Source organism: Procambarus clarkii, chromosome 11, assembly GCF_040958095.1.
Source record: "Procambarus clarkii isolate CNS0578487 chromosome 11, FALCON_Pclarkii_2.0, whole genome shotgun sequence".
Lineage (NCBI taxonomy): Eukaryota > Metazoa > Arthropoda > Malacostraca > Decapoda > Cambaridae > Procambarus > Procambarus clarkii.
Window position 1 is genome coordinate 41,357,211 of NC_091160.1, and position 21,091 is coordinate 41,378,301.

The 21,091-nt window shown below is 49.1% G+C and overlaps 1 protein-coding gene across 1 annotated transcript in view; it reads left to right on the plus strand.

Annotated features, from left to right (window-relative positions):
• LOC123758453 (Protein kinase, cGMP-dependent at 21D) overlaps positions 1 to 21,091 on the plus strand; it is a 374,435-nt gene that overhangs the window by 315,502 nt on the left and 37,842 nt on the right. The window contains exon 4 of the mRNA XM_069322688.1: positions 2,298 to 2,485. Within this exon, the coding sequence (XP_069178789.1) occupies positions 2,298 to 2,485 (188 nt within the window). The remainder of the gene's footprint in view (positions 1 to 2,297; positions 2,486 to 21,091) is intronic.

Genomic DNA, 21,091 nt, shown 5'->3' on the forward strand with positions numbered 1-21,091 from the left:
TGTCCCCTCACACTCTCCCTCACCCCAGGCTGGTGTTGTGGTGTCCCCTCACACTCTCCCTCACCCCAGGCTGGTGTTGTGGTGTCCCCTCACCCCAGGCTGGTGTTGTGGTGTCCCCTCACACTCTCACTCACCCCAGGCTGGTGTTGTGGTGTCCCCTCACCCCAGGCTGGTGTTGTGGTGTCCCCTCACCCCAGGCTGGTGTTGTGGTGTCCCCTCACCCCAGGCTGGTGTTGTGGTGTCCCCTCACTCTCTCCCTCACCCCAGGCTGGTGTTGTGGTGTCCCCTCACTCTCTCCCTCACCCCAGGCTGGTGTTGTGGTGTCCCCTCACACTCACTCACCCCAGGCTGGTGTTGTGGTGTCCCCTCACACTCTCCCTCACCCCAGGCTGGTGTTGTGGTGTCCCCTCACCCCAGGCTGGTGTTGTGGTGTCCCCTCACACTCTCCCTCACCCCAGGCTGGTGTTGTGGTGTCCCCTCACACTCTCCCTCACCCCAGGCTGGTGTTGTGGTGTTCCCTCACACTCTCACTCACCCCAGGCTGGTGTTGTGGTGTCCCCTCACACTCTCCCTCACCCCAGGCTGGTGTTGTGGTGTCCCCTCACACTCTCCCTCACCCCAGGCTGGTGTTGTGGTGTCCCCTCACACTCTCACTCACCCCAGGCTGGTGTTGTGGTGTCCCCTCACACTCTCCCTCACCCCAGGCTGGTGTTGTGGTGTTCCCTCACCCCAGGCTGGTGTTGTGGTGTCCCCTCACCCCAGGCTGGTGTTGTGGTGTCCCCTCACTCTCTCCCTCACCCCAGGCTGGTGTTGTGGTGTCCCCTCACACTCTCACTCACCCCAGGCTGGTGTTGTGGTGTCCCCTCACCCCAGGCTGGTGTTGTGGTGTCCCCTCACCCCAGGCTGGTGTTGTGGTGTCCCCTCACACTCTCCCTCACCCCAGGCTGGTGTTGTGGTGTCCCCTCACACTCTCCCTCACCCCAGGCTGGTGTTGTGGTGTCCCCTCACCCCAGGCTGGTGTTGTGGTGTCCCCTCACTCTCTCCCTCACCCCAGGCTGGTGTTGTGGTGTCCCCTCACTCTCTCCCTCACCCCAGGCTGGTGTTGTGGTGTCCCCTCACCCCAGGCTGGTGTTGTGGTGTCCCCGCACACTCTCCCTCACCCCAGGCTGGTGTTGTGGTGTCCCCTCAACCCCCAGGCTGGTGTTGTGGTGTCCCCTCACCCCAGGCTGGTGTTGTGGTGTCCCCTCACACTCTCCCTCACCCCAGGCTGGTGTTGTGGTGTCCCCTCACACTCTCCCTCACCCCAGGCTGGTGTTGTGGTGTCCCCTCACACTCTCCCTCACCCCAGGCTGGTGTTGTGGTGTCCCCTCACACTCTCACTCACCCCAGGCTGGTGTTGTGGTGTCCCCTCACACTCTCACTCACCCCAGGCTGGTGTTGTGGTGTCCCCTCACACTCTCACTCACCCCAGGCTGGTGTTGTGGTGTCCCCTCACACTCTCACTCACCCCAGGCTGGTGTTGTGGTGTCCCCTCACACTCTCACTCACCCCAGGCTGGTGTTGTGGTGTCCCCTCACACTCTCACTCACCCCAGGCTGGTGTTGTGGTGTCCCCTCACACTCTCCCTCACCCCAGGCTGGTGTTGTGGTGTCCCCTCACCCCAGGCTGGTGTTGTGGTGTCCCCTCACCCCAGGCTGGTGTTGTGGTGTCCCCTCACACTCTCCCTCACCCCAGGCTGGTGTTGTGGTGTCCCCTCACAGCTGACTGTAAGGTTACCTCACAGGGCGATCCTGGGTTCGATTCCCGGGGCAGGAGAGAAATGTTTGGCCACGTTTCCTCTCACCTGATGCTTCTGTTCACCCAGCAGTAGATAGGTACCCGGGAGTTAGTCAACCGTTGTGGGGATTGCCTCCTGGGGAGGGGGGTGAGGGAGGAGGGGGGGTGAGGGAGGAGGGATGGAGGGAGGTAGGAAGGGGGGTGAGGGAGGTAGACGTCTACAAGTGAGGTAAAGAGCGTCCAGTTGTCACCATGGTAACGGCTCCTCGCTACTAACTTCCTCCACAAGTTCGTTCCCCAGCTGCTGGGGGGGGGGGAGACACACCTGCTGGAGGACACACCTGCTGGAAGACACACCTGCTGGAGGACACACCTGCTGGGGAGGAGACACAACACACTCCTCTCACAAACAATACATATCCATCAAACTATAGTCCTAAGTCTTTATTCCAAAGATATTTTTGGTGCCGCCTTGGAGGAGGTTAGTAACGGTCTGGTACTTTCCGTCTCCCTTCCCCCAGAGTGTGCTGGAGCATCAGCAGGTGCGGCTAGCAGGTGGTGACGGGGACCTGCTGTCCAGCCTGCACGAGCAACACTCCATGGCGGGCCAGACCTCCATGAACAAGAAGCAAGGCGTCTCCGGTGAGTCCTGTTTCCAGAGCAAGACGGCTGAGAAGATTCACATACAGCGATTCGACAAGGACTTCAGGTGAGTGGTGTTCAGCCTCTATTGTCACATACAGCGATTCGACAAGGACTTCAGGTGAGTGGTGTTCAGCCTCTATTGTTTGATTGTGTGATCTGAGTGGGATCATAGAACCTCCACTCTAAGGGGTTCAATACTCTCTCAACCTGAATAATGTGGGTTATAAACTCTTCAGCAAAATTTAGGACTCAAGAGCAAAGGGTATTCTATACATTCCATATGTCACATTATGGTTGATAATTCACGTATGAACGTAAGGGAATCTAAGCAAACCCAACTTTAAGCCTAAAGTAACTTTAATTTAATCTAACGATGGACAGAGAGTAGGTAATAGTGCTAATTGTTTAGCTGTTACCTATCTATTCCCTTGGACGGGTTCAGTATGGTATAATTAGACAGTTAAGAGAGGTTCAGTATGGAACAATTAGACAGTTAAGAGAGGTTCAGTGTGGTACAATTAGACAGTTAAGAGAGGTTCAGTGTGGTACAATTAGACAGTTAAGAGAGGTTCAGTGTGGTACAATTAGACAGTTAAGAGAGGTTCAGTGTGGTACAATTAGACAGTTAAGAGAGGTTCAGTATGGAACAATTAGACAGTTAAGAGAGGTTCAGTATGGAACAATTAGACAGTTAAGAGAGGTTCAGTGTGGTACAATTAGACAGTTAAGAGAGGTTCAGTGTGGTACAATTAGACAGTTAAGAGAGGTTCAGTGTGGTACAATTAGACAGTTAAGAGAGGTTCAGTGTGGTACAATTAGACAGTTAAGAGAGGTTCAGTATGGAACAATTAGACAGTTAAGAGAGGTTCAGTGTGGTACAATTAGACAGTTAAGAGAGGTTCAGTGTGGTACAATTAGACAGTTAAGAGAGGTTCAGTGTGGTACAATTAGACAGTTAAGAGGTTCAGTGTGGAACAATTAGACAGTTAAGAGAGGTTCAGTGTGGTACAATTAGACAGTTAAGAGGTTCAGTGTGGTACAATTAGACAGTTAAGAGGTTCAGTGTGGTACAATTAGACAGTTAAGAGGTTCAGTGTGGAACAATTAGACAGTTAAGAGGTTCAGTGTGGAACAATTAGACAGTTAAGAGGTTCAGTGTGGAACAATTAGACAGTTAAGAGAGGTTCAGTGTGGAACAATTAGACAGTTAAGAGGTTCAGTGTGGAACAATTAGACAGTTAAGAGGTTCAGTGTGGTACAATTAGACAGTTAAGAGAGGTTCAGTGTGGAACAATTAGACAGTTAAGAGGTTCAGTGTGGTACAATTAGACAGTTAAGAGGTTCAGTGTGGAACAATTAGACAGTTAAGAGAGGTTCAGTGTGGAACAATTAGACAGTTAAGAGGTTCAGTGTGGAACAATTAGACAGTTAAGAGGTTCAGTGTGGTACAATTAGACAGTTAAGAGAGGTTCAGTGTGGAACAATTAGACAGTTAAGAGGTTCAGTGTGGTACAATTAGACAGTTAAGAGAGGTTCAGTGTGGTACAATTAGACAGTTAAGAGAGGTTCAGTATGGAACAATTAGACAGTTAAGAGAGGTTCAGTGTGGTACAATTAGACAGTTAAGAGAGGTTCAGTGTGGTACAATTAGACAGTTAAGAGAGGTTCAGTGTGGTACAATTAGACAGTTAAGAGAGGTTCAGTATGGTACAATTAGACAGTTAAGAGAGGTTCAGTGTGGTATAATTAGACAGTTAAGAGAGGTTCAGTGTGGTACAATTAGACAGTTAAGAGAGGTTCAGTGTGGTACAATTAGACAGTTAAGAGGTTCAGTGTGGAACAATTAGACAGTTAAGAGAGGTTCAGTGTGGTACAATTAGACAGTTAAGAGAGGTTCAGTATGGAACAATTAGACAGTTAAGAGGTTCAGTGTGGAACAATTAGACAGTTAAGAGAGGTTCAGTGTGGAACAATTAGACAGTTAAGAGAGGTTCAGTATGGAACAATTAGACAGTTAAGAGAGGTTCAGTGTGGTACAATTACACAGTTAAGAGAGGTTCAGTATGGAACAATTAGACAGTTAAGAGAGGTTCAGTGTGGTACAATTACACAGTTAAGAGAGGTTCAGTGTGGTATAATTAGACAGTTAAGAGAGGTTCAGTGTGGTACAATTAGACAGTTAAGAGAGGTTCAGTATGGAACAATTAGACAGTTAAGAGAGGTTCAGTGTGGTACAATTAGACAGTTAAGAGAGGTTCAGTGTGGTACAATTAGACAGTTAGAGAGGTTCAGTATGGAACAATTAGACAGTTAAGAGAGGTTCAGTGTGGTACATTAGACAGTTAGAGAGGTTCAGTATGGAACATTAGACAGTTAAGAGAGGTTCAGTGTGGTACAATTAGACAGTTAAGAGAGGTTCAGTGTGGTATAATTAGACAGTTAAGAGAGGTTCAGTATGGTAACAATTAGACAGTTAAGAGGTTCAGTGTGGTACAATTAGACAGTTAAGAGAGGTTCAGTATGGAACAATTAGACAGTTAAGAGAGGTTCAGTGTGGTACAATTAGACAGTTAAGAGAGGTTCAGTATTGAACAATTAGACAGTTAAGAGAGGTTCAGTGTGGTACAATTAGACAGTTAAGAGAGGTTCAGTGTGGTACAATTAGACAGTTTAAGAGAGGTTCAGTGTGGTACAATTAGACAGTTAAGAGGTTCAGTGTGGTACAATTAGACAGTTAAGAGAGGTTCAGTGTGGTACAATTAGACAGTTAAGAGAGGTTCAGTGTGGTACAATTAGACAGTTAAGAGAGGTTCAGTGATGGAACAATTAGACAGTTAAGAGAGGTTCAGCTATGGTAACAATTAGACAGTTAAGAGAGGTTCAGTGTGGAACAATTAGACAGTTAAGAGAGGTTCAGTGTGGTACAATTAGACAGTTAAGAGAGGTTCAGTAGTGGTAACAATTAGACAGTTAAGAGAGGTTCAGTATGGAACAATTAGACAGTTAAGAGAGGTTCAGTGTGTACAATTAGACAGTTAAGAGAGGTTCAGTGTGGTACAATTAGACAGTTAAGAGAGGTTCAGTATGGAACAATTAGACAGTTAAGAGAGGTTCAGTGTGGTACAATTAGACAGTTAAGAGAGGTTCAGTATGGAACAATTAGACAGTTAAGAGGTTCAGTGTGGAACAATTAGACAGTTAAGAGAGGTTCAGTGTGGTACAATTAGACAGTTAAGAGAGGTTCAGTGATGGAACAATTAGACAGTTAAGAGAGGTTCAGTATGGAACAATTAGACAGTTAAGAGAGGTTCAGTATGGAACAATTAGACAGTTAAGAGAGGTTCAGTGTGAACAATTAGACAGTTAAGAGAGGTTCAGTGTGGTACAATTAGACAGTTAAGAGAGGTTCAGTATGGAACAATTAGACAGTTAAGAGAGGTTCAGTGTGGTACAATTAGACAGTTAAGAGAGGTTCAGTGTGGAACAATTAGACAGTTAAGAGAGGTTCAGTAGTGGTACAATTAGACAGTTAAGAGAGGTTCAGTGTGGAACAATTAGACAGTTAAGAGAGGTTCAGTGTGGTACAATTAGACAGTTAAGAGAGGTTCAGTGTGGTACAATTAGACAGTTAAGAGAGGTTCAGTGTGGTACAATTAGACAGTTAAGAGAGGTTCAGTGTGGAACAATTAGACAGTTAAGAGAGGTTCAGTATGGTACAATTAGACAGTTAAGAGAGGTTCAGTGTGGTACAATTAGACAGTTAAGAGAGGTTCAGTGTGGTACAATTAGACAGTTAAGAGAGGTTCAGTATGGAACAATTAGACAGTTAAGAGAGGTTCAGTGTGGTACAATTAGACAGTTAAGAGAGGTTCAGTATGGAACAATTAGACAGTTAAGAGAGGTTCAGTGTGGTACAATTAGACAGTTAAGAGAGGTTCAGTGTGGTACAATTAGACAGTTAAGAGAGGTTCAGTGTGGTACAATTAGACAGTTAAGAGAGGTTCAGTGTGGTACAATTAGACAGTTAAGAGAGGTTCAGTATGGAACAATTAGACAGTTAAGAGAGGTTCAGTGTGGTACAATTAGACAGTTAAGAGAGGTTCAGTGTGGAACAATTAGACAGTTAAGAGAGGTTCAGTGTGGTACAATTAGACAGTTAAGAGAGGTTCAGTATGGAACAATTAGACAGTTAAGAGAGGTTCAGTGTGGTACAATTAGACAGTTAAGAGAGGTTCAGTGTGGTACAATTAGACAGTTAAGAGAGGTTCAGTGTGGTACAATTAGACAGTTAAGAGAGGTTCAGTGTGGTACAATTAGACAGTTAAGAGAGGTTCAGTATGGAACAATTAGACAGTTAAGAGAGGTTCAGTGTGGTACAATTAGACAGTTAAGAGAGGTTCAGTGTGGTACAATTAGACAGTTAAGAGAGGTTCAGTGTGGTACAATTAGACAGTTAAGAGAGGTTCAGTGTGGTACAATTAGACAGTTAAGAGAGGTTCAGTATGGAACAATTAGACAGTTAAGAGAGGTTCAGTGTGGTACAATTAGACAGTTAAGAGAGGTTCAGTATGGAACAATTAGACAGTTAAGAGAGGTTCAGTGTGGTAACAATTAGACAGTTAAGAGAGGTTCAGTGTGGTACAATTAGACAGTTAAGAGAGGTTCAGTGTGGTACAATTAGACAGTTAAGAGAGGTTCAGTGTGGTACAATTAGACAGTTAAGAGAGGTTCAGTATGGAACAATTAGACAGTTAAGAGAGGTTCAGTGTGGTACAATTAGAAAGTTAAGAGAGGTTCAGTGTGGTACAATTAGACAGTTAAGAGAGGTTCAGTGTGGTACAATTAGACAGTTAAGAGAGGTTCAGTGTGGTACAATTAGACAGTTAAGAGAGGTTCAGTATGGAACAATTAGACAGTTAAGAGAGGTTCAGTGTGGTACAATTAGACAATTAAGAGAGGTTCAGTATGGAACAATTAGACAGTTAAGAGAGGTTCAGTGTGGTACAATTAGACAGTTAGAGAGGTTCAGTGTGGTACAATTAGACAGTTAAGAGAGGTTCAGTGTGGTACAATTAGACAGTTAAGAGAGGTTCAGTGTGGTACAATTAGACAGTTAAGAGAGGTTCAGTATGGAACAATTAGACAGTTAAGAGAGGTTCAGTGTGGTACAATTAGACAGTTAAGAGAGGTTCAGTGTGGTACAATTAGACAGTTAAGAGAGGTTCAGTGTGGTACAATTAGACAGTTAAGAGAGGTTCAGTGTGGTACAATTAGACAGTTAAGAGAGGTTCAGTATGGAACAATTAGACAGTTAAGAGAGGTTCAGTGTGGTACAATTAGACAGTTAAGAGAGGTTCAGTGTGGTACAATTAGACAGTTAAGAGAGGTTCAGTATGGAACAATTAGACAGTTAAGAGAGGTTCAGTATGGAACAATTAGACAGTTAAGAGAGGTTCAGTATGGAACAATTAGACAGTTAAGAGAGGTTCAGTATGGAACAATTAGACAGTTAAGAGAGGTTCAGTATGGAACAATTAGACAGTTAAGAGAGGTTCAGTGTGGTACAATTAGACAGTTAAGAGAGGTTCAGTATGGAACAATTAGACAGTTAAGAGAGGTTCAGTATGGAACAATTAGACAGTTAAGAGAGGTTCAGTGTGGTACAATTAGACAGTTAAGAGAGGTTCAGTATGGAACAATTAGACAGTTAAGAGAGGTTCAGTGTGGTACAATTAGACAGTTAAGAGAGGTTCAGTATGGAACAATTAGACAGTTAAGAGAGGTTCAGTATGGAACAATTAGACAGTTAAGAGAGGTTCAGTATGGAACAATTAGACAGTTAAGAGAGGTTCAGTGTGGTACAATTAGACAGTTAAGAGAGGTTCAGTATGGAACAATTAGACAGTTAAGAGAGGTTCAGTGTGGTACAATTAGACAGTTAAGAGAGGTTCAGTATGGAACAATTAGACAGTTAAGAGAGGTTCAGTATGGAACAATTAGACAGTTAAGAGAGGTTCAGAATGGAACAATTAGACAGTTAAGAGAGGTTCAGTATGGAACAATTAGACAGTTAAGAGAGGTTCAGTGTGGTACAATTAGACAGTTAAGAGAGGTTCAGTGTGGTACAATTAGACAGTTAAGAGAGGTTCAGTGTGGTACAATTAGACAGTTAAGAGAGGTTCAGTATGGAACAATTAGACAGTTAAGAGAGGTTCAGTATGGAACAATTAGACAGTTAAGAGAGGTTCAGTGTGGTACAATTAGACAGTTAAGAGAGGTTCAGTATGGAACAATTAGACAGTTAAGAGAGGTTCAGTATGGAACAATTTGACAGTTAAGAGAGGTTCAGTATGGAACAATTAGACAGTTAAGAGAGGTTCAGTGTGGTACAATTAGACAGTTAAGAGAGGTTCAGTATGGAACAATTAGACAGTTAAGAGAGGTTCAGTGTGGTACAATTAGACAGTTAAGAGAGGTTCAGTGTGGTACAATTAGACAGTTAAGAGGTTCAGTGTGGTACAATTAGACAGTTAAGAGAGGTTCAGTGTGGTACAATTAAACAGTTAAGAGAGGTTCAGTATGGAACAATTAGACAGTTAAGAGAGGTTCAGTGTGGTACAATTAGACAGTTAAGAGAGGTTCAGTGTGGTACAATTAGACAGTTAAGAGGTTCAGTGTGGTACAATTAGACAGTTAAGAGAGGTTCAGTGTGGTACAATTAAACAGTTAAGAGAGGTTCAGTATGGAACAATTAGACAGTTAAGAGAGGTTCAGTGTGGTACAATTAGACAGTTAAGAGAGGTTCAGTGTGGTACAATTAGACAGTTAAGAGAGGTTCAGTATGGAACAATTAGACAGTTAAGAGAGGTTCAGTGTGGTACAATTAGACAGTTAAGAGAGGTTCAGTGTGGTACAATTAGACAGTTAAGAGAGGTTCAGTGTGGTACAATTAGACAGTTAAGAGAGGTTCAGTATGGAACAATTAGACAGTTAAGAGAGGTTCAGTGTGGTACAATTAGACAGTTAAGAGAGGTTCAGTGTGGTACAATTAGACAGTTAAGAGAGGTTCAGTGTGGTACAATTAGACAGTTAAGAGAGGTTCAGTGTGGTACAATTAGACAGTTAATTAAGAGAGGTTCAGTGTGGTACAATTAGACAGTTAAGAGGTTCAGTGTGGTACAATTAGACAGTTAAGAGAGGTTCAGTGTGGAACAATTAGACAGTTAAGAGAGGTTCAGTGTGGTACAATTAGACAGTTAAGAGAGGTTCAGTATGGAACAATTAGACAGTTAAGAGAGGTTCAGTATGGAACAATTAGACAGTTAAGAGAGGTTCAGTGTGGTACAATTAGACAGTTAAGAGAGGTTCAGTGTGGTACAATTAGACAGTTAAGAGAGGTTCAGTATGGAACAATTAGACAGTTAAGAGAGGTTCAGTGTGGTACAATTAGACAGTTAAGAGAGGTTCAGTGTGGTACAATTAGACAGTTAAGAGAGGTTCAGTGTGGTACAATTAGACAGTTAAGAGAGGTTCAGTGTGGTACAATTAGACAGTTAAGAGAGGTTCAGTGTGGTACAATTAGACAGTTAAGAGAGGTTCAGTATGGAACAATTAGACAGTTAAGAGAGGTTCAGTGTGGTACAATTAGACAGTTAAGAGAGGTTCAGTGTGGTACAATAATCAACTTCACCAACTTGACAAAGAACACATAAGACATAATATTAAACCCTTATTCGGCGTGTTTGCCCTGAACACAATCTACCAACCGATTTACATCCAGCTTGGCGAGTACTTGCAGACCCAGAGTGCAGCTAGAGTGAGAGTGGTGAGAGTGCTGCCCTGCCCAGGAGGAACTCTTTGGCACTCTCACCTGAGCCTAACAACCCTTATTCAGTTAATGATCCCACAATTGTGTGGGATTATAATTTAAAATTAGATTGGTAATACTAATTATTGTTGAAGTTATTGAAGATTGGATTAAAATTATTATATATATATATATGAATGTATATAGATGTGATTTATGGTTTATGATTTGATTTGGGGCTTTGCTTGCTTTATAATGGATAATAATTTAAGAAAAATGTGGTGTGGTGGTGCTGTGGTGGTGTGGTGTGGTGGTGTGATGTGGTGGTGTGGTTTGGTGGTGTGGTGCTGTGGTGGTGTGGTGCTGTGGTGGTGTGGTTTGGTGGTGTGGTGGTGTGATGTGGTGGAGTGGTTTGGTGGTGTGGTGGTGTGATGTGGTGGTGTGGTGTGGTGGTGTGATGTGGTGGTGTGGTTTGGTGGTGTGGTGTGGTTTGGTGGTGTGGTGGTGTGGTGTGGTGGTGGTGTGGTGCTGTGGTGGTGTGGTTACACTTGCACACACTTGTCAGTGCTCCACACCTAGATAACCACTGATATCGATAGCTTGTAGCTGGATTGGGGTCGATAACTGGAGTTTTTCGCACCTGAGTGTGGTAGCCGGGTGAATCTTAGCTCTGGGGGTCCAGCATGTGGGGTGTGTCAGCATGGGTTACATTGTGGCACTGCTCTCTCTCAAGGTGGTAAGTGTGGCACTGCTCTCTCTCAAGGTGGTAAGTGTGGCACTGCTCTCTCTCAAGGTGGTAAGTGTGGCACTGCTCTCTCTCAAGGTGGTAAGTGTGGCACTGATCTCTCTCAAGGTGGTAAGTGTGGCACTGCTCTCTCTCAAGGTGGTAAGTGTGGCACTGCTCTCTCTCAAGGTGGTAAGTGTGGCACTGCTCTCTCTCAAGGTGGTAAGTGTGGCACTGCTCTCTCTCAAGGTGGTAAGTGTGGCACTGCTCTCTCTCTCAAGGTGGTAAGTGTGGCACTGGTATGACAGACTTTATCCAAGCTTTACCCGTACTTGTGCACGAGGCCCGCTTCTGTGCACCAGCTACAGTACACCAGCTACAGTGCACCAGCTACAGTGCACCAGCTACAGTGCACCAGCTACAGTACACCAGCTACAGTGCACCAGCTACAGTGCACCAGCTACAGTACACCAGCTACAGTGCACCAGCTACAGTACACCAGCTACAGTGCACCAGCTACAGTACACCAGCTACAGTGCACCAGCTACAGTGCACCAGCTACAGTACACCAGCTACAGTGCACCAGCTACAGTACACCAGCTACAGTGCACCAGCTACAGTACACCAGCTACAGTGCACCAGCTACAGTGCACCAGCTACAGTGCACCAGCTACAGTACACCAGCTACAGTGCACCAGCTACAGTGCACCAGCTACAGTACACCAGCTACAGTGCACCAGCTACAGTGCACCAGCTACAGTGTACCAGCTACAGTGCACCAGCTACAGTACACCAGCTACAGTACACCAGCTACAGTACACCAGCTACAGTACACCAGCTACAGTGCACCAGCTACAGTACACCAGCTACAGTGCACCAGCTACAGTACACCAGCTACAGTACACCAGCTACAGTACACCAGCTACAGTGCACCAGCTACAGTGCACCAGCTTCAGTACACCAGCTACAGTGTACCAGCTACAGTGCACCAGCTACAGTGCACCAGCTACAGTGCACCAGCTACAGTGCACCAGCTACAGTGCACCAGCTACAGTGTACCAGCTTCAGTGCACCAGCTTCAGTGCACCAGCTTCAGTGCACCAGCTACAGTGCACCAGCTTCAGTGCACCAGCTTCAGTGCACCAGCTTCAGTGCACCAGCTTCAGTGCACCAGCTACAGTGCACCAGCTACAGTGCACCAGCTTCAGTGCACCAGCTTCAGTGCACCAGCTTCAGTGCACCAGCTACAGTGCACCAGCTTCAGTGCACCAGCTACAGTGCACCAGCTTCAGTGCACCAGCTACAGTGCACCAGCTACAGTGCACCAGCTTCAGTGCACCAGCTTCAGTGCACCAGCTTCAGTGCACCAGCTACAGTGCACCAGATTCAGTGCACCAGCTACAGTGCACCAGCTACAGTGCACCAGCTACAGTGCACCAGCTACAGTGCACCGTGTGCACATAGCCCAAACTGTCTCACCCCACGAGGCCAAGTCACCGTCCGACCTTCTCTCTCACACAAGAATCCGGAGGCCGACGTACACAGTGACGCCGGCCGAAGTGAGATCTGGACGCCCCACAGAAAACGGAGTCGACCCTATGAACGCCCCACCGGACATCAGTCCTATATACTTTACCGGACCAGACGATGTCCTCCTAGACCTCTACACGCAGAAGGACCTCAGGTAAGACCAATCACCCCACCTGCCTGAAGCGTTTGGGCTACATGACGATGGAATGGACGTAAATACCCATTAACGAGGTCAAAGAATGACAAGTGAATAACGAGACATTAACGAGTATTTAATATATCAGTACAGGTTACTAAACTATGGATATACATTTAAGAAGTTTACATTTTAGGAAAGACCTGGGTAAATACTAGTTTAAAAATACGGGATGTTGATTTATGGCAAGAATTAAGGGTAATGATTGTCCACAGTTTCTGGCCATTGTTAGTGTTATTAAATGATTGTTCGGGCTTCCCAAGTGAAGGAAATGGTTGTAATTTCACTCAACCTTTGCTTGGACCTTTGCTTGGACCTTTGCTTGGACCTTTGCTTGGACCTTTGCTTGGACCTTTGCTTGGACCTTTGTTTCATGCACCTTAGTGAAGTGACCTTTGAAGGGTCCTGAAGGCTGCGGCGCCAAGCTGTTACATTGTTCCGTAAGTCGCAAGCCTTAAGCTGCCTTCAAAGTTGTCTCCACTAAGCTGCCTTCAAAGTTGTCTCCACTAAGCTGCCTTCAAAGATGTCTCCACTAAGCTGCCTTCAAAGTTGTCTCCACTAAGCTGCCTTCAAAGTTGTCTCCACTAAGCTGCCTTCAAAGTTGTCTCCACTAAGCTGCCTTCAAAGATGTCTCCACTAAGCTGCCGTCAAAGTTGTCTCCACTAAGCTGCCTTCAAAGATGTCTCCACTAAGCTGCCTTCAAAGTTGTCTCCACTAAGCTGCCTTCAAAGATGTCTCCACTAAGCTGCCTTCAAAGTTGTCTCCACTAAGCTGCCTTCAAAGATGTCTCCACTAAGCTGCCTTCAAAGTTGTCTCCACTAAACTGCCTTCAAAGATGTCTCCACTAAGCTGCCTTCAAAGTTGTCTCCACTAAGCTGCCTTCAAAGTTGTCTCCACTAAGCTGCCTTCAAAGATGTCTCCACTAAGCTGCCTTCAAAGTTGTCTCCACTAAGCTGCCTTCAAAGATGTCTCCACTAAGCTGCCTTCAAAGTTGTCTCCACTAAGCTGCCTTCAAAGTTGTCTCCACTAAGCTGCCTTCAAAGATGTCTCCACTAAGCTGCCTTCAAAGTTGTCTCCACTAAGCTGCCTTCAAAGTTGTCTCCACTAAGCTGCCTTCAAAGTTGTCTCCACTAAGCTGCCTTCAAAGATGTCTCCACTAAGCTGCCTTCAAAGTTGTCTCCACTAAGCTGCCTTCAAAGTTGTCTCCACTAAGCTGCCTTCAAAGTTGTCTCCACTAAGCTGCCTTCAAAGTTGTCTCCACTAAGCTGCCTTCAAAGTTGTCTCCACTAAGCTGCCTTCAAAGTTGTCTCCACTAAGCTGCCTTCAAAGTTGTCTCCACTAAGCTGCCTTAAAAGATGTCTCCACTAAGCTGCTTTCAAAGTTGTCTCCACTAAGCTGCCTTCAAAGATGTCTCCACTAAGCTGCCTTCAAAGATGTCTCCACTAAGCTGCCTTCAAAGATGTCTCCACTAAGCTGCCTTCAAAGTTGTCTCCACTAAGCTGCCTTCAAAGTTGTCTCCACTAAGCTGCCTTCAAAGATGTCTCCACTAAGCTGCCTTCAAAGTTGTCTCCACTAAGCTGCCCTCAAAGTTGTCTCCACTAAGCTGCCTTCAAAGACAAAGCTCAAAGCAAAGCTTGAGGAAAAATAATACCCGTTTTCTATACTTTGGATGGTTAACCAATCAGAAAATACCACTAACTACCCCAGGGTCAAAAACTATTGACTTAACTACCCCCAACGATCATCACGTCTAAGTGGTAGTGACAGTAGAGGTCATTAACATCATCTTGCACTTAAAGACACTTATATGAGAGCAATGAAGGTGAGGGTAAGACCCTAAATATAAGTATAAGTGTATTCAAACCAGGTTTTCGAATGCAACCGCATCACAAGAGTTGAGAATAAACAGAGGAGATATGATCACAACATGCAAGATACTCAGGGGAATATACCAGGTGGACAAGAGCCTCTTTAAGTGGAGAGTTGGACGAGAGATTAAAGCTGGGAAGGTAAATGGAATGTACTGTCAAAAGAGGTTGAAGAAGCCACCTCCAGCCACAACCTTGAAGGCCAGATGCGTCCAGGAACTTGAACATCAGAATTGTTCATTTATAACGCGATAGGTGCAGCAAGGGCGGCAGGCGGGGCTGAAGAGCTACACCTCACTCCCAGGGACACTGATAGATGGGAACTACCACCACTACAACCACCATAATCTGCCACAACCATCACCACACCACCACCAACATCACAACCACACCACCACCACCACCACCACCACCGCACCACCACCACCACACCACCACCACCACCAACATCACAACCACACCACCACCACCACCACCACCACCGCACCACCACCACCACACCACCACCACCACCAACATCACAACCACACCACCACCACCACAATCTACCACAACAATCACCACCACCACAACCACCACCACACCACCACACAACCACACCACCACCACACCACCACCACACCACCACACCACCACCACACCACCACCACCACCACACCACCCCCACACCACCACACCACCACCACCACACCACCACCACCACACCACCACCACCACCAACACCACCACACCACCACCACCACCAACATCACAACCACACCACCACCACCACACCACACCACCACCACCACCACCACACCACCACCACCACACCACCACCACCACCACCACACCACCACCACAACCACACCACCACAACCACCACCACAACCACACCACCACCACCACAATCTACCACAACAATCACCACCACCACAACCACCACCACACCACCACACAACCACACCACCACCGCACCACCGCACCACCACCACACCACCACCACCACCACACCACCCCCACACCACCACACCACCACCACCACACCACCACCACCACACCACTACACCACCACCACACCACCACCACACCACCACCACACCACACCACACCACACCACCACCACCACCACCACACCACACCACCACCACCACCACCACACCACCACCACACCACCACCACCACACCACCACCACAACCACAACCACCACCACCACACCAACACCACACCACCACCACACCACAACCACCACCACACCACCACCACCACACCACCCCCACACCACCACACCACCACACCACCACCACACCACCACCACACCACCCCCACACCCCCACACCACCACCACCACCACACCACCACCACCACACCACCACCACACCACCACCACACCACCACACCACCACCACACCACCACCACACCACCCCCACCACACCACCACCACTACCACCACACCACCACCACCACACCACCACCACACCACCACCCCCACCACCACCCCCACCACCACCCCCACCACCACCCCCACCACCCCCACCACACCACCACCACTACCACCACACCACCACCACCACACCACCACCACACCACCACACCACCACCACACCACCACCACACCACCCCCACCACACCACCACCACTACCACCACACCACCACCACCACACCACCACCACACCACCACCACTACCACCACACCACCACCACCACACCACCACCACACCACCACCACTACCACCACACCACCACCACCACACCACCACCACACCACCACCACACCACCCCCACCACACCACCACCACTACCACCACACCACCACCACCACACCACCACCACACCACCACCCCCACCACCACCCCCACCACCACCCCCACCACCACACCACCACACCACCACCACACCCCCACCACACCACCACCACACCACCCCCACACCGCCACACCACCACCACACCACCACCACACCACCCCCACCACACCACCACCACTACCACCACACCACCATCACCACACCACCCCCACACCACCACACCACCACCACCACACCACCACCACACCACCACCCCCACCCCCACCACCACCCCCACCACCACACCACCACACCACCACCACACCCCCACCACACCACCACCACACCACCCCCACACCACCACACCACCATCACCACACCACCCCCACACCACCACACCACCATCACCACACCACACCCACACCACCACACCACCACACCACCACACCACACCACCACCACCACCACACCACCACACCACCACACCACCACCACACCACCACCACACCACCACCACACCACCACACCACCACCACCACACCACCACCACCACCACCACACCCCCACACCACCACACCACCACCACACCACCACCACCACACCACCACCACACCACCACCCCCACCACCACCCCCACCACCACCCCCACCACCACCCCCACCACCACCCCCACCACACCACCACCACACCCCCACCACACCACCACCACACCACCACCACACCACCACACCACCACCACACCACCACCACACCACCACCACACCACCACCACACCACCACCACCACACCACCACCACCACACCCCCACACCACCACACCACCACCACACCACCACCACCACACCACCACACCACCACCCCCACACCACCACCCCCACCACCACCCCCACCACCACCCCCACCACCACACCACCACACCACCACCACACCCCCACCACACCACCACCACACCACCACCACACCACCACACAACCACACCACCACCACACCACCACACAACCACCACACCACCACACACCACACCACCACACCACCACCACCACCACACAACCACACCACACAACCACACCACCACCACACCACCACCACACACCACACCACCACACCACCACCACCACCACACACCACACCACCACCACACCACCACTACACCACCACACCACCACCACACCACCACCACACCACCACCACACCACCACCACACCACCACACCACCACTACACCACCACACCACCACCACACCACCACCACCACACCACCACACCACCACCACACCACCACCACACCACCACACACCACCACACCACCACCACACCACCACCACACCACCAAACCACCACCACACCACCAAACCACCACCACACCACCACCACACCACCACCACACCACCACACCACCACTACACCACCACACCACCACCACACCACCACCACCACACCACCACACCACCACCACACCACCACCACACCACCACCACACCACCACACCACCACCACACCACCACACCACCACCACACCCCCACCACACCACCACCACACCACCCCCACACCACCACCACCACACCACCACCACACCACCACCACACCACCACACCACCACCACCACCACACCACCACCACACCACCACCACACCACCACCACACCACCACCACCACCACACCACCACCACACCACCACACCACCACACCACCACTACACCACCACACCACCACCACACCACCACTACACCACCACACCACCACCACACCACCACCACACCACCACCACACCACCACCACACCACCACCACACACCACACCACCACCACCACCACACACCACACCACCACCACACCACCACCACACCACCACTACACCACCACACCACCACCACACCACCACCACACCACCACCACACCACCACCACACCACCACTACACCAACACACCACCACCACACCACCACACCACCACCACACCACCACCACACCACCACACCACCACCACACCACCACCACACCACCACACCACCACCACACCACCACCACACCACCACACCACCACCACACCACCACCACACCACCACACCACCACCACACCACCACCACACCACCACCACACCACCACCACACCACCACCACACCACCACACCACCACCACACCACCACCACACCACCACCAAACCACCACCACACCACCACCACACCACCACACCACCACACCACCACTACACCAACACACCACCACCACACCACCACACCACCACCACACCACCACCACACCACCACACCACCACCACACCACCACCACACCACCACCACACCACCACACCACCACCACACCACCACCACACCACCACCAAACCACCACCACACCACCACCACACCACCAAACCACCACCACACCACCACCACACCACCACCACACCACCACCACACCACCAAACCACCACCACACCACCACCACACCACCACCACACCACCACCACACCACCAACACACCACCACCACACCACCACACCACCACCACACCACCACCACACCACCAAACCACCACCACACCACCACCACACCACCACCACACCACCACCACACCACCACACCACCACCACACCACCACCACACCACCACCAAACCACCACCACACCACCACCACACCACCACACCACCACCACACCACCACAGGTGGTAGGGAAGACACACTCCACCATAACAAAGTGTGTACCAACAATGTTCCCACCATCAAGAAAGTATTCCAAAGTATTAATAAAGTATTGTATTGTATTCAGTAATACATCATCTATCCGCCTCGATCTATCCACTTGCAACTCCGTCCAAAATACAGCTGTTTAACCTAGCCAGGAACGTCCGAGCAACCCACCTAACCTATCCAGGATGATGGATAGACAGTGTTAACATTATGGTGTCTTAATGTCTACCTAACATGAGGGGTTTAATGGATCGGTCTGTTGCGTACAAAATGCGATGTAGTAAGATGTCTGTGTAGTGGGGCAGCGCGGGGCCATTGTCTGGGATGGTACATGTATTGTGTGTGTGGGGGGGTGTGTGTGGGTGTGTGTGTGTGTGTGTGGCTGTGTGTGTGTGTGGGTGTGTGTGTGTGTGGCTGTGTGTGGCTGTGTGTGGCTGTGTGTGTGTGTGGCTGTGTGTGGCTGTGTGTGTGTGTGGCTGTGTGTGTGTGTGGCTGTGTGTGGCTGTGTGTGTGTGTGCGCGTGCGCGTGTGCAAGGTAGGCAGCACCTACCTATCATTTTCATAAATGTTTTAACATATAAATTTAACTTTCAACAAAATTCCCGATGCGTTTTTGTTTCAGGTTTTTTCAGTGTGATAGTTTTACGCGCAACGTTAACACTGGAACACTTAGCGTACGGCGAGGAGGAGGTTGTCTTCTGAACACGCTAATGACCGGTGACCTTAATGGCCTCGTGTTGACCTCCAGGTCTTCCCTCTCCCTCCTCTCCCTCACCCCCCCCCCTCGGGGGAAAACAGTGTTTAACCCAGTAGAGAAAATATGCTAGAATATGCTTACATCAACCTAATTAGATTTAAGTGTGCGCTGGTGAGGTTTGTTCGCTGGTCAGTGTGTTCGCTGGTGAGTGTGTTCGCTGGTCAGTGTGTTCGCTGGTCAGTGTGTTCGCTGGTCAGTGTGTTCGCTGGTCAGTGCGTTCGCTGGTCAGTGTGTTCGCTGGTCAGTGTGTTCACTGGTCAGTGTGTTCGCTGGTTAGTGTGTTCACTGGTTAGTGTGTTCACTGGTCGGTGTGTTCTTCATCTCATCTCCTATTCATCTTCATCTCCTTCATCTCCTATTCTGTATCCTGTGTTTGGCCTCCTATTTCCACTGCCTAGTTTCATTACTTTGCATTTACTCGGGTTGAACTTCAACAGCCATTTGTTGGACCATTCACTCAGTCTGTCTAGGTCATCTTGTAGCCTCCTACTATCGTCCTCAGTTTCAATCCTCCTCATAATTTTTGGATCATCGGCAAACATTGAGAGAAACGATTCTGTACCCTCTGGGAGATCATTTACATATATCAGAAACAGTATAGCGCTGTGTGTGCGTGCGCTGTGTGTGCGTGCGCTGTGTGTGCGTGCGCTGTGTGTGCGTGCGCTGTGTGTGCGTGCGCTGTGTGTGCGTGCGCTGTGTGTGCGTGCGCTGTGTGTGCGTGCGCTGTGTGTGCGTGCGCTGTATGTGCGCTGGGCAGCGTTCACTAGCTCGCTAAACTTCTCCTTAAAGAGAGCTTGACATAAGAGCGGGAACTTACCAAAGCGGCTCTCACCTCCAAGCTGGTAAACCCTAATTATTGATAAGAATTGTGTCAGACATTGTTTGTATGTATAATTTAGAGGCAGGAGGAGGAGATGAAGATCCCAACAGCCTGATACATCAACCACAACAACATCTTCGGAGCAGGGCAGTGGGATCGAACTATCGTCCTGGAACTACCCTAGGACGCTGGTTCGATTCCCCTCTCCTGCTCCAGTGATTATCCTAAGCTCGTTAACCTCTTGGAAGGTCCTTGATATTGCGGTCGTTACTGCTAGATCAATAGGGCGGAATTAGCCTCGTTTGAACAAGTAATGGGCTGCCTTTGACGGCTACAGTGGCTCCGTGGGTGCTTGTCTACACGATATTCTAGAAACATCCATAAGAGGCTTCGATCCCCCTTGGAACTGATGCGATTTTGTCGTCCTCTCAAGTTGGCATCCGATCCTGTCTGTGTTTCTGGAAGCTTCCGATCCTGTCTGTGTTTCTGGAAGCTTCCGATCCTGTCTGTGTTTC